The sequence below is a fragment of the Carex rostrata genome, chromosome 24 (assembly GCF_964058835.1).
Source record: "Carex rostrata chromosome 24, lpCarRost1.2, whole genome shotgun sequence".
Taxonomy (NCBI): Eukaryota; Viridiplantae; Streptophyta; class Magnoliopsida; order Poales; family Cyperaceae; genus Carex; species Carex rostrata.
In genome coordinates, this window is record NC_135941.1 from 7,917,404 (window position 1) to 7,932,804 (window position 15,401).

At 33.0% G+C, this 15,401-nt stretch overlaps 1 protein-coding gene across 1 annotated transcript; it reads right to left on the bottom strand.

The window, feature by feature from the left end:
• Positions 1-9,085: 9,085 nt before the first annotated feature.
• Positions 9,086-14,020, bottom strand: LOC144575598 (nudix hydrolase 2-like). The gene is made up of 9 exons (XM_078325795.1): positions 13,812-14,020; positions 12,728-12,957; positions 11,714-11,779; positions 11,241-11,378; positions 11,089-11,166; positions 10,555-10,605; positions 10,427-10,461; positions 9,869-9,977; positions 9,086-9,432 (listed from the first exon to the last, which is right to left on the bottom strand). Exons 1-9 carry the CDS (start codon positions 13,948-13,950, stop codon positions 9,211-9,213), a joined length of 1,068 nt encoding a protein of 355 aa, XP_078181921.1. The 5' UTR covers positions 13,951-14,020; the 3' UTR covers positions 9,086-9,210.
• Between the last annotated feature and the right edge of the window lie 1,381 nt (positions 14,021-15,401).

Genomic DNA, 15,401 nt, shown 5'->3' on the forward strand with positions numbered 1-15,401 from the left:
TTTTGTCAACCAAATATGATTTGACAGAAATTTTTTTTTTCTTTGCATTCCCTCTCTTTTTCTACTCTTCATCCAAACAATGTGTAGGAATCCACAAGGTCATTTTGACAAAAATAAAAAATAAACAAAGAAATTAAGCTTTACATTTCTGTGAGCGGAGAAGGCGCTAATGAACACTACTTCGAACCGCACAGAAACACTATGCATTGGGTCAAATTCTTCCTCGCTTGGAGGCTTTGTAAGTATATTCATCATATATTGATTGTGAAAAAAAATACTACATTTGTTAGTAATTACCACAATGTCTATAATAGCTGCTACTAAACTTTAATTGTCATGTATTGGATTGAATACTTACAAGGGCAAGTATTCATTTGTATTAATGTTGCCCTCTTAAATACTTTGTTTACTTTCAATGAAAATGAATACTTTGTTTACTTTCAATGATTTGTTTTCATGCAAATGAGTATTTTTTTTTTGTTTAATTGCTTTTTAGCTGACAAATCTTGGATGGAAGTTCAATACCAGTGGATGGATTGCCCCAAGCAAGCCAAAGGATCAAAAGACTGTGCAATATTTGTCATCCGTTATATTGATTGTCTGAGCAGAGATGCTCCACTAGACTTCAATCAGGTTTTTATTTATTCAATACAACTTCATATTCATTAATAGTTATTTTTTTGTTAACTAACCATTTATGTTTTAATAATGTAGGACATGATTAGCAATGAACGGCTTCTTCTTGCGTACCGATTCCTAATTGATGATAGGAATGAGGTGAAGTTCATTGCCTAAGGTGTAATGAATTGTGGTTATTTGATATTTCTATTTTTGATCATTGGTACTGTTATGTGATTAATTTTGACGTTACTGTCATGAATTTGTGGATGGTTGGATGTTGTGTGATGTTGGAAAACTTTAGGTGGTTGTGTCATGATTGGTACAGTTGCTTTTGTGGTTTGTTTCTTATTTTGGAACACTTTGGGATTTATTTTTTTTGTCAACTGGTAATGGATTGTGAAAATATAGTTTGTAATGTTGTTGTTATGTGATGACAATTGTTTTGTTGTTCTAAGTGATATGTTTTAGTTTACGCAAATGAATACTTTCAGTTTATACTTTTATGTTAGTTGTGGTTACATATGATATACACTTAAACAAGATGGAAAATAGTCTTTATAAAAATAAATACTGATATGATTAACTATTAATACTTCATGCATTGAAAGTTAATTTCATACTATTTTTATACTGGTCATACGATAAAAGGGTGAAGTCATATGCATGAATATTACTGGGTTTTAAAATTAAAATTTTCGTTTTATTGCAATTAATACTTTTGGTTTTATTATGAATGATTAGTAAGGCTTATTTAACTCTTTTGCGGTCTCCATTGACAGTTAGACACTGATGGTCCGCCCTATATATTTCCCTTTACAAAGGTCTATAGTGTTATATCATATGTACATTCATTTTGCAAAGTTAGAATGAATACTTCGTTTATATGTCTGAATGTTAATTAAGGCTTATGTTGTTGTTTCGCGGTCCCCTCCAGATAGTTATTGGTCCCTATCAACAGTTAAACGCGTTTTGTTTTAATTAATAAGTGGTCCCCCCACTTAACGCGTTTTCTTTTTGTCTTCTTGTACTGGTCCCCCTAATTGAACGCGTTTTCTTTTGTCTTCTTGTGCTGGTCCCCGCCATCTTATGAGTAGTCCACTCAATTTAACTCGTGGGGCCCACAGCGGAGGATGAATGGAGTATTTTATTCTGGGTATCGTTAATCGATCCCTTTATAAAATTTTCCATTCAAATTCATATATATATATCTGTTAGTTTGTAATAATCTAGAAGTCAATAATACGATAAGTTAATCATAAAGCTTTGTTCATGAATTGAATGTTTATTTATATATCATTTTGTTGCCTTGAGTATTATTGCATTTGTGGATCATTTCGAGATCACAGACCCCAAATGAAACATTAAATAGAATTGTGTTCGTGTCATTTATGTTTTCATTCAGTGTCAAAGTTCTACAGTATGAGGTATTTATCGTTCCCACTAAGAAATATATATGAGTGAGTGTTATCTAACGCTGTCCGTAAAAAGCAGCCATAACTGTAGCATTTCCATATGTATAACTTAGCTGAGGAAGTGATAGTCTACCAAGAATACTACTCGTCCCTCGTATCTCTATACGAGCTATAGCATCACTGGGCCCCTTGGTAGAGTTAGATTATCTGCATGCAGTATAATTACAAGAGTAATTATATTTGATAATCTACTCAAGATCAAGAAAAGATACAGTTAACAAGGATGACACATATCTACCTTAAAACTGATCTGATAGCTATGAGACAGAAGAACTGACACAAGTAAATTGTTTACTGGATCGTGATATTGTACAGTACAGCATCATCTGTGTAATTGGATGGTCATGATGTGTTTCCAGATGCCACCCATGACTAACAGAAGTTAAAACAGTTTTAACTCTGTTTACCAACATAACACAGATCCTATTGGGTCACACCATATAGGAGCTACTCGGAGAATCTTACTGATTAATTATAAATTGATTATAATTAATATTAAGATGGTTATAATTAATTATACGTGATATAATTAAATTATAAATGTCATTTAGAATGACAAGCAGAAACAACGGTTAATTTATAAACGTACACGTTACGTTGTATAAAAGTTACCGAACAATAACCGAAAAGAAATATAATTGTACATGACAATTATATATATATGATTTAGAATTTTAATTGTTAATTATGGGTTTGAATTATGGATTTAAAAGCCCAAAATAATCAAAGCCTTAATTAAAATTAAAGGCCCAAAGTCAAAGCCCAAAATCAAAGCCTAACACTATTCATGCCTTAATGGGCCAAGGGCAAAATGGTATTTTTCCCTTGGTGCCGACTTCCCATGTGTTGACATGTGAGGTGGCAAGGGTATTTTGGTCATTTCACATGATAAAAGGATGAGGTGTCAAGGGCTTTTGGTAAATAGATTTGTTTTGAGGGGTATTTTGGTCTTTTGCAAACCTCCTCAAAAGTCTATAAATAGAGGGGTAGGGGTAGAGAGAAAGACTCACTAATTCACGTGTTAATCTGATTACTTCGTTAATCGGTTTTTCTCTCTTCCTTGATTTCGGTTATTTCGAGATTAGGAAATAATATATTTTGTGTAATCCTGCGGTTTAGCTTTTAAGCAAAACCGAGTTACTTCGGGACACAAATATATTTATTTCATCATTTTCTCGGTGAATAGTGTTTCTGCAGAATTCTGCGGTTTACGGTATTTCTGGCAGAAGAAGTAAATCGCTCTCCGGTTAGTCCTAGTGGATAACCAATAGAGGTATCACACGTGTGATACTGCGAGTCGATTCCATCCCTGGTGAGGCTCTACTCGCTCGGTCTGCATTCCAACTGAGATTTGGAATCAAGGTATAAATTGTTATATTAATCTATTTAATTTGTAAATAGATTTAATGCTTTAGGAAATCAATTATGGAGTAGATCTGTAAATAGGATTAAACGAATCTTCTTGATTCATTTAATCCGTAGCTTAAGTTAGATGTAAAAATTTTTGTTTTACTTTTTCCGCAGCTTAAGCTAATTAAATGGGTTTGAACCGTTCCACAAAACCCAACAATATCACCATTGAGAATACAAATACGGCTAATTTATTTATAGATATAAATATAGATGCGGAACTAAATCTTGAATATGCAGAGAGATAAATAGGGTGGTAAAAATGGCAAGGGGGAGCTGGCTCCATCACAGAACGGTACGGTTACGGTACAGAACGGTACAATTACGGTACAGAATGACACGACACGTGTGTTAGTTACGTGTCGTGACTTGCGTGTCCCGTGCCGTAACTATCTTTTGAAACTTTGGCACGACACGTGAAAAATCTAGTCACGGTATGGCACGTAGTCACGCGAGTCATGTGTAATTAGGACCATTAGATATTGATTAAATGGTGAATCTTGAATAAACTAATTTAAATCATGATAAAATGGTCACGTGAGTTACGTGATGCATATTTGATCACGGCACGTTTGGGCATGGCGTGACTCACGTGGCATGACCATTCTTTTGCCGTGACTACTCTAGATATTTTAGTCATAGTACAACACGACACGAGACCAAAGTCACGGCGTGCTAGTTACGATACGACACAGCACGTTTTTTCCACTCTAGAGATAAACATTATTCCTAAAAGTCATTTTATACTATTTGATTTTTTTTGGTAGTTTTGTTATTGTTCAAATTAAATTCTAATAGTTTACAACAACGAAGAAATAAATATTGTCATGTTAACACCTCTAGCAAGCAAGCGTTCGAGTCCTAATTATATTTGACTAATTGACTTTGTTCAGAAGAAAATAAAAGGTTACAAATTTCTCTCATTCATACACTATTAATTAAAATATTATAAATTATATGAAGATCTCCTAAACGATTTAGTTGACCCACCTCAATTTTTTATTTTTTATTTCAACTGTATTATATAACTAAAAGAAAAGACTCATATGCCATTTTTTGTACTTTACTAATATAACTTGAATATATAGATAATCATTTCTAACATAATTAATTAAAAAAATATATTTTATGTAAGAAGTTGTAAGTTTGAAATTCAATACATATCTCTAGAATGTTTTGAAATTTCACTTTATTAATTTATCATTTGACTATTTGAATAATTAAACGATTTGCAATATTGTTTTTATAACATTAGTTGTATCCCAAATGACCTAATTATCTACTAGCATGATTTTTAAATAATTTATGTGTTTAAACTAAATGTGAGTGGAAGATTCATGACTCAGAAGCCTTTTTTTTCTTGCATCATTCAAGACAAAAAAAAAAAAACCAAGCTATACCAAGAAAAAAACAACAGGAGAAAAAACTGAGTGTAATATTATAAATTACAGGAGCCCAGAGGCATGCTGATTGAAGCAAATTGAGCCCTTTGAGGCTTTTTGACTTTTGACTCAAAGTTATATAGCAAACCATACTCTATGAGTCTATGACTATGGGCAGAAGTTGCTTGAATTTGCAAACTGGGGGTATATACTGGAAGGGATAGTTGGTGTTTTTGATGGAGATATTATTTTTTTTTTTTTTGGAATTTTGTGCAGCATATTATATTTTTAGAAATTATATAAAATAATATAAGATATTAGATGTACTGTGTAATATTTTTTATCACATAGAAGGAACCGAAATTGTTTCGTTCCTTTAGGTCGTTCTAAAAGAAACGAAAAAAAAAACTTTAGTTACTTAGAAAAATGATATATTTTCATATACCAAATCTATATTAAATTCTCAAAAAGTCTTTAAATATTTTTCTTCTGCTTTTATGGTTCTTTTAGGATTCTTGAAGGAACTGAAAAAAAAAACGGTTTTTTCTATGAATAAAAATATAAATACAGTTTATCTAACATCTTATTTATTTTTATATAATTTCTATAAATATAAGTTTCTGAACTTTTTGGCATCTTTCTTATCCTGTTAAGCGACGAATTGATATCTAGTACAATACCTTTTAGGTGCAATGAGGCAGCAGATAGTCAGATACGGACTGTTCTTTTAAACTGGCTCTGGCTCTGGCACGAATGATTTAGGGGATCCATTGATCGGACTGAGATTAATCGGGACCGTTCGTTTTCATTGTACCAACTACCAATACCAGAGGCCACGCACTCGCTAAGCGACAGCAGACAAAAGGATGGCCCAGCGACATAAACCATCGGCAGCGTAGCAACCACTGCTAAGACCAGATCGGCAGATCCTCTCCAGTATTCTAGTACTGCAGATTTACCTTTGGCCCTGAATAAGAAGCAACCGCGGTTAAAATCTTAATTTAAAAATTGCAAATTAAATTTTAGTTTGAAACTGGAGGGCTCTGAAAGGTGGTCACTGGAGAAAAACATAACCCAATGTTTTTGAAATCCAGCAATGCAGCCTGAGGTAATTAAAAGCGGAAGAACCAAAACCAAGAGCTCATTACCCCACCCCATGGCAGGATTGAGGATACCACCTTGTTCAATAGATCTTTTCTTTTTTCAAACCAAAAAGGAAAAAGCTATATATCCACCTCTATATACATTTCGATCACACCAAAACTGTTTCATCATCATTCCATAAAACCAATTAAGAAAATCATATTCTGAATTTGCTTTCATGGCAGCCATTGTTCTTCTCGTGTCCGAACTACTAAAAACGGAGAATACTGACTGGCTTGCTCCTGCTAAATACTATTCAAATTCAAGTGCATCCAGTAGGTCTTTTGGAGTTGTTTGTGGTGTCATAGAAAGAAAAAGAGGAATTACCAATGGAAAGATAAATTTGAAGAGCCAAGATCTGGAAATTGGTGAAAGTTTGGAGGATGTGAAGATTGCGGTCGATTTAATTTGGCCTTGATCATATACCTAAGGGCGTTTCACTCAAAAAAAAAAAAAAAAAAAAATTGGCCTTGATTTTAATTGGCGGATTGAAAGAGCCCAAATGTATTCGCGCTCAGATTTTTGTTTTTGTTTTATGTTGTTTAATATTTTTTTTCTTTTCAACAGTTTTGTTGTCTGTGAATATCCAAAAAGGATCGATCAATTCATGATCAATTTAACGAAGCTCTTTTATTAAATCGGATTCTGATGTTGTATGTTGCTATAAGAAGTCATGGATGTTATTTTATATATTATACAATCACAAAAATGATTCTAATTAATATCGAACTCAAAAACTTTTAGTCTATATATTACTTTCTGTCGCATTGCAGTCGAAGCCATTCCGTGACGGTTTCATCACATTTTTTGGAGCAAGTGAAGGGGGCATTTCACAAAGCCACAAACATTTTTGAGAAAGTACGGTGAGGAGTGAGGACCGATGCTGTTGGAAATAAATCTGCTGTGATTTCAATAGAATAACAGCCAACAGGGTTCTGTTATTTCGATCCCAACCATTTAACTTCGTTGAGATTCGTGTATGAAAAAGTTTCAGATTTGTGCATAGAAAACTTTGAATGGTTGAGATTGGAATAACAGAACCCTCCTATTGCATTAAAATCACAACTGATTTATTTCCGTTACTTACCAGGTTGGTACCAGCCCGGGTGGCCTACTGGTACGGATCATGTGTGTGACAGTGTGAGGTGTATAGAGAAACAAAACTGTAGAATCTTGCATAATCACAAGTAAAACTAGGGTGTTCTTAAATTCATTAAGTTTTTTTGTGAAGTTAACTTTAAAACTTATTGAATTTGTTTTAAATGACAAATCTGAAACCGTTATAACTCATATAGTTTACGAGTGATATATCTACATGCAAAAAAATTTGTACTTTCGAATTAATTTAGTATAAAGTCAATCGGTCAAAATTAGAAAGTTTATAAATTAATTTTAATGCATTTATTTTTTTGACTACTTGTATATGTACAAAATTAATTTGAAAATTTAAAATTTTATATGTACACACATCACCCATAAGGTAGATGAGTTTGAACGATTCGAATTGTCATTTGAAACCAATATAATAGATTTTAGAGTTATGTTCATAAAGAAGTTTGATAAACTTTAGAACACTCTAGTGGCCTAGTTCTACTCCATAATCACATTGTCGTCCATTGGCCGAGTCTCTCGTTCACGAGAAAGGGGAGGTAGCACAATTGGCTAGGAAAATGTTCTAGAGTTGTTATATCCAAAGGTCGAGAGTTTGATTCCCCCTCACGAACCTTGATAGCTACTACCAAGTTTTCAAAAAAGAGTCTCTCGTTCACTAGCAATTCCTTATCCATTCTCGTGTTTTTTTTTAGGGTTAGTGGAAACTTTCCACTAAAAAATATATTGATGCTAAAAAAGGTTATTTACAATATCATTATCTGCTCCAAGTGGCAATAGTAATGACACTTAAATAAATTAAATTAAATTATTACAATAAGCTTAAGTGTTAAAAAACTCCGCTAAAAAAATAAAAAAAGCCATAATAATATCAAGGCCTCCTCTCAAAAAATCCAGACAAATAGCATTTGTACAAGTCTGTTATGATGGGGGAACCTCTTTCAGTTTTTTTTCATGCCACATGGTTCAAAATCTAAGTGATTTTCTGCCAATCTAAAAAAGTATTTATTTTTTAAATGCAAAATTTGATCTCCATGTACATTCTTATATAGGTCATGTTAAATGGTTTGAATAGATTGTTTGAACTTTTTAAACGGAGATATTGATCCATAACACGAACCGTTCCGCGCTTTGTGAAATACCATAGGGTCACTCAAAAATATATATGATTATTGATTTCTATAAACCCTGAAGACTATTTTTTTTTCTCCAATACAAATTTATATTACCCAAGAAAAATCCGAAAAAACAATCATATTATATTATAGAGGCCAATGAATTCGTTGCTCAATTAAGGAGGTTCGGTTGAGCAGCAAAGGTTTGGGGCTTAAACACTTAGGTAAGTTTGGATGGAAGTTAAAATAAGCTAGAATAGTAAAATTTAAGAATAATAAATGAGAATAGAAAATAAATAGTGATTTTCATATTAGTATAAAAATGGTGCTATTCGGATTAATAAAAATGTTGTTTGGATTGTACATTTAGAATAGTGAATAGCTGTAACCGATAAAGAATAGTGTTAACAATGTGCTAATTAAAATGAAAGATAGGCAAATGGGATCTCAAATGAATTGTCCCGATGTGGAGATAACAGAAGTAGTGTCAATTTTATAATTTTGAAATTGTGTTAGCAGAAATTTTAGAAGAAAGTATTTTTTTCTCTCTTCACACTTTCGAATAGTTATTTCAACATTTATAAGGAATAGAGAATAGCAACTATTGTAACTATTCCGAATAGCAAAAATGTTGTTTGGATACACATTGCTATTCCAAATAGCCCTCCATTCTAGCTATTCTCATTTCATCCAAACATATATGCAAATGAATATTAATCAATGAGTATGATGCTCAAGACTTTTAATACAGCTATTACAGTTGTATGAAATTTCGCTCTAATTTGACAATTGGTCTTATAACGAACATTTCAATTTGATAATAACAACATAAAAATGTTCCAAAAATATTATTTTCACAAGGTCTAAAGAGTATACATCACTACAAACCAAAACATTTAATGTCAATGAAATAATAACAAGAAATTGTTTGTTCATGTTTACAATTCGATTTTGTTTTCACAAGGAACTGGATCCAGATCCATCTCGGTCATTTTGATTCAAGTCTCCACTGTTTACGTAAATATATGACAGCCTATCAGTAAATGCTGATGAAATGCTCACAGGAGAAAATCCAGTATATCCCGTGCCGATTTTTGCCAAACTAATGTCTACAATGTACTTCAAAAGCTCATGCTTTTTAACAAACGGTTGTAAGGCGAATTCCTCTATTGGCATCCACTGCAAATATATAATAAGTTAGAAATATATTCTACTAAATGAGCATATTACACAGGTGTTCCTTGAATAATCTCCAACTTCCGGTTTTGTCCCTAATTTTAGTTCTTGTTTTGGTACTCACATTCCCATTACTATTTTAATAACTACCATTATTGCAAGTAGAATACAAACTTTACGATCAAGTTTAGTGCTTAGACAATAATTTTACGGGAAATGTTTACCACCAAACTCCCATTGTTAAAAGGTGATATGATAGGGTATAATACCAAGGTTGGTTTTGCAAGTGTTGGGATGAGGGTACTTGTGGCTAGATAGATTTTGCCATTTATGTACTTGGTTTCTACATTAATAGAAATCGGTGACATTGCCACTTTTCGAAAAAAAGGATAAAAAAAGAGAGAGTTGCATTGTACATAATTTGTAAAAATTGATTTACCCGAGCAGCTTCTATCTCTGATTCTTGAATTTTAATGTTGAAAGAAAGAGGGCGCAACATGCATATGAAGAAAACATCTGACTTACCAAAGAACGTCATGTGGCTTTGCCTGAATATTCACATTTGATTAATATAATTTAAACAACATGATAGGATCAAGTGGAAACAAGGACAAGTATTAGGCACAGCTATAGTATTAGGTGCAGCTACAGTAATTGATGTAACAGTAATTGAATTACTGTAGCTGCGCCTAATACTATAGCTGTGCCTAATAACAAGCTTGCATATTTTTCAAAAGGAAGATAATAAAATAATTAATTGAATTACTGTAGCTGCGCCTAATACTATAGCTGTGCCTAATAACAAGCTTGCATATTTTTCAAAAGGAAGATAATAAAATGATGACAAAGAAGAACTAGACCATGATATTTCTTTGTACTATATGATTTTCAAAGAAATTTATAATCAGAGAAACCCTCACAGAGCCACAGGGCAATTCAGCAACAAAAAAAGAAAAACCAACAAAAAAAACTCAGACGGGAAAATAAGACATATTACCTAAATGCAAGAACCTCCAAAAATTCAGTATCTACCTGAGACAATAAAGAACATCGTTTTAGATAACTGTGATTATTTTACTAGAATTAATACTGGAAGATGTTCAATTATCATTTTACTTTACATACCCCTGTCTCTTCTTTTACTTCTCTTATTGCTCCGTCATGAATGTACTCACCCTGCCAATAAATCGGACTGTCAATGGCTGACTTATAGTATGTAAAGAGTGAGGCTATGGTAATATGCATATTACGGATCAACCCATAATATGCATCCATATCTCTATTTCCAAAGTTTAAATAGCCGATATGAACCTTTAAACATGATCTCCATGTAATAATATACTTGTAGACCAAATTTTACATTTTTTTTAATTTTTTTACTATTTTTTTTATAGGTAGAAAATCACTGATTTTGAATGGTCCAGAATTTTCAGATCAAGTGATTTTCTAACTATCTAAAAAAATAGTAAAAAAATTCTAAAAAAAATATAAAATTAGGTCTTAAAGTACATTTTAATATGAAGAGAATGTTAAATGGTTCAGATTGACTATTTAGATTTAAAAAATGAAGATATGAGTCCATAGCGCACGCCATTGTGTGATATGCACATTACCATAGCCTCACAAGCAAGACAAATTTTCAAGATTTGAATGAATTACTGGATCAACAACTCCTGTTACAAACTTCCATATGCCGGCGCCCTTCATCTTACCAATCTTCTCTTGCACGACCAATACCTAGTCAAACAGAATATTAACCTTGAGAAGATAGTTCTTCTAAAAACAGTGAGAGAGAATAAATTGTAATTTACCTCTTTTTTGTTATTAATCACAAAAGCGCCAACACCAACTCGATGACTGGCGTTTAACGGCAGTGTATGTTTTGTATCAGGAATCCAATACGTAAGCATCAAATAGTTCGGCTCAGCATGGTGGTACCAAAATCCTTCCTAAAAGGAAAAATAGATTTGACCAAATTGTACAAAGCCCCTACTGTATCCATAAAATTTCAAAAGGACCTGACATCAGAATATGCAAAAGGATAGCTCACATATTGTAAACTCAAAATACTCCCTACCATTTAGTAAGCTTTTAACAATATGTGTCTTATTTGCTCAGAAAGGATTAAGAACAATGCAATAACAAAAGTATCCTTAACATACTTTCAAACCAGGATATCTTTTTCCTAATTTTTGAGAAAGGAGTATACATGATGTTGACAACTTCTTCAACAACTAAAGAGTTCAAGTCAATACTAATTAGACAATACTAATTAGAGATATACCTCTACTGCCGGTTGAATTAAATTTGCAAGGTTGATAGGCATTTTTATCCAGACACCCCTGATTCCCTGGAAATGGAACAATTATTTATAAATAAAAAAAAAGTAGCACACAACAGAAAGCAAAATATTCTAGAGAAATAACGATCAGTAACACTAACAACAACTTTGAAAAGAGTTCCAAGAACTTGGTAACTGATCTTGGTTGTAGCCTTGTAGGCTATGCATGGTTGGAATACACCTATGGTGCCTTGACATACTGTACAGTATGAAACTGGTTCTAGTCCATTTATACGATGCACTAGTTTGGTTTTCTGTTTGATTTCTGCCGCTAAAGTTCTATAATGTAATGAATAAACGTATTGTTCATTATCTGGAAAAATTATCCTGGTGCGAAGCATTACATACCAGTACCTGGCCTGATGAATTTTGTACATTCCATATGGAGCAAAAGTTTTCATTATTCCATCCTCCTGAGACTCACACAAGTCTCAATGCAAAACTTATAGAATTTTTTTTTTGCATAAATACCAACTATTTATTTTTATTTGCATGTACCAATGATATTTGGTATTTGCACAAGAAAAAGAGTGTATTTTCTGATGTGCTAGATTATGTTGAATATCCCAGTCCTAACAGTTTTGTCTTAGCATTCACACATCTCATTATATTTGCATAAAATATTATTAACTTCAATTTTGCTAGTATTTAATAATTGACTAGAACTAGGATTCTAGAGAAATGATAAAACAAAGATATTAGAATGAGAATACGAGAACGATTTCTTCTGCCAGCATCATCAACAAAATTAGGTAAACAAAATTGTTAATAGTGTTGAAGAGAGGGCTTGAGGTTCTTTTCTAGTCTCTGCAATAATCTTTCAATGTCAAAGCCAGTTGAAGATTCTCTTCTTCTTTTTATTTAAATTTTTGCATATTAACACTGAAGATGTTATGTAATATACTGACAAATTGTGGGTGCTTTTTTGCAAAAGTATGGAGAAGCAAAAGAATAAACCTGCTTTCTCCAGTGAGAAACAGAAGCTCTCAAAGAAGAAGCAAAAGCAGTAGGATCCATTGGCGCTTTCATCTCAACAATTACGCCTCCATAATCATCATTAACAAAATTCAGCAAGTCAACTTCCTGCCCTTGCTCCGTCAAAGTTGAAACCGCAACTGATGACGGGTTAGCCACGTTAGACATGGTCCTTGTACTAATTAGCCTCCTTGTGTGCCTAACCTTAAAATCTGAGAGCAAAGCAAAGATTGGAAAGTTTTGGTACTGTTTAATTTCCCTGTACATTTGATCTCATCCAGCAAGACTACAAGAGGCTAGATTTCTGGGTTTTTCAAGAGGCCAACACAGTAATTTAAGAAAGAGATCTAATGATTAAGACCAACACATATCCTGTCGAAAGGTAAGCATTGCAACAACACAGGTTGGAAGCATGACCGTCACTTTTTACTAATGCATGGGTCCCGAGATGTTAAACAATATAGATCAGCAAGAACAGTATTCAGTCTTAATTATACAAGCAAAATATCTCATGACAGTTTAGATATTTTATTTAATTCCAGAAACCATAATCCACATCTCCAGCTCTGCACTTAAGCTCAAATTAGACTCTTTGCTTTACAACAAGGTTTGAAATTAATTTTATATTCTGCAGCACTGATTTGAGGAACTTTGTCAGTAGTCAAAATTTAAGAAAAGAACAAATGATAAAGACCATGACTTAATGCATGGGTCCATTGATGTTAACAGTTGACACACAGGATATATACTGAGAACGAAAGCAGATAATTAGACAGTAAACATACAGTATACTTCTAGCAAATTAAACAGAATTGAAGTTTTTTGGAAACTCTAGAACTGCTCCTGACTTAAACAGAATTGAAGTCTTAAATTGAAAGCATGAAATTCACAACTATTGCAAGGATGCTAATTTTTTTCAGTCCTAAAACAAATCCATCACAACTAAGAAAAATCATTGTAAACGTAGAATGACAATCAGCAGTGCTGTAGTTTGTAGAACTTGTACCCAAATTGGTGGAGGGAAACTAATAAGAAGATAGAAATTGAACAAGGATCAAAGCGGTACCTCCACTGATGCTATGGCGAAAAGAAGGGTCGGATCGGAATGTAAGCCGAGCGGGTCGTGGGAAGATACGATTTCGAACCGTGCGAAGAGAAATCGCAGTCTGAAAGGAATAGAAGAAGGCTGCTCGAGAGCTGAGCATCCTCTTTCTAATATAAGGGAAGGAAACAGAAGGGAGCCAAATGCTGACGCCACAGATAAATTCCAGCTTAGTAAATATCTCGTCGCCATTGAATGCGTATCCTCTGAGATATCTCAACTTTTGCGTGACCGACGTGTCCGGTGCCTATTCGGGTGATGTGGGGGAGTTTTTGCTTTGAGATTCGTGCAGAACGTATTTAAACGGTTAGGATTTTCCATAAAGTCACGCAAAGTTTGAGATATCTCAGAGGATACGAATTCGTCGCGATTTCCCTCTCACGATCGAAATCCTCTTACAGATTCTATGTACAATCCTATACGAAATCACTGACAAGTACGTAAAAAAAATAATAAGCGGGCCCGCAGGATTGAAATATCTGGGGTCCATTTGTCGGTAACTCGTCACAGCGACTGTACAGAGGATGTGTTGCGTTTTCCTTTGCATTTTTCAACTGGAGCTATTCAGTTAACCAAGTTTGGAATAAAATATTAAACTCCTTGCAACTATGCTTGAATATTCAGACAATTGGAATAAAATATTAAACTCCTTGCAACTATGCTCTGATATGGAATAAAATATTGAGCTTATCACATTTTTTTGTATGATTTGATTGTAGAGTATTTTCTTTCATTTGCAGATAATGAAAGCCAACTTTCTCAAAAGGCAAAAGGCCAGTTCTAATTTGAGCGTAATAATTGCATTAATCAGCGGAGAAAAATATTTTGTCTCTTGCTATCTAATTTATTTTATTTAAAACTATCTATTGTAGTCTATTCTCCTCAAGTCCTCTTATTTATGGTATATGAGTTAGTTAATATTTTCTCTGATGGAATACTCTCTAAGAAGCAATGAAGACTGGAGACTCATCACTAACTAATTTAAAATTATATAATATATATAATTAGGAGGTCTCATTTTCTCTACATCATGCTCAAGTTCAAGATCTCCTCTAAACTAAGAGTAGTTAAAATAATGAAATTGCTAATAAGAGTATATGTTAAAGAGAGCTCAAACAGTACTTTGTATAGTAGAGAGAGTTTTGAGTTATAAAAGAATAGTGATATTTTCAATAAATAAAAATATATTTGAGTATATTTATTTCTACATTCAACAATTAAAATGCGAGCTGGATCTTTTGTGCAATTAGTCTTCATGTGGATAGCATAGACACAATAATTAGCTAACATATTTTATTTTATTTTTGGCAAAGAACAGACAGAAATTTTGTTGATGATGGAACTTCATAGTTATCATTCCCTGTATATGCTTTCTGAGATCTCTATAGATTGTGATTTGAAATTTTTGGATTGAAACAAGAAAGTCAACTAATTATTGGTCTAAAAAGTTAGCTAACACTTTTATAAACCCTTACGACTATTAGCTTGCTTCTTTCGTCATATCTATCCAAGAATGGCAATACTCTTAGATTTATGTAATGGAGTCTGATAATT

Bases quoted from the DNA above. Each gene is read 5' to 3' on its own strand.
- LOC144575598 (XM_078325795.1), bottom strand. From the start codon at position 13,950: ATGCTCAGCTCTCGAGCAGCCTTCTTCTATTCCTTTCAGACTGCGATT. The intron at 11,167-11,240 runs GTAAATTACAAT...CTGTTTGACTAG, and splicing joins TGATTAATAACAAAAAAGAG to GTATTGGTCGTGCAAGAGAA. The intron at 10,606-11,088 runs GTAATTCATTCA...ATTTATTGGCAG, and splicing joins TAACAGGAGTTGTTGATCCA to GGTGAGTACATTCATGACGG.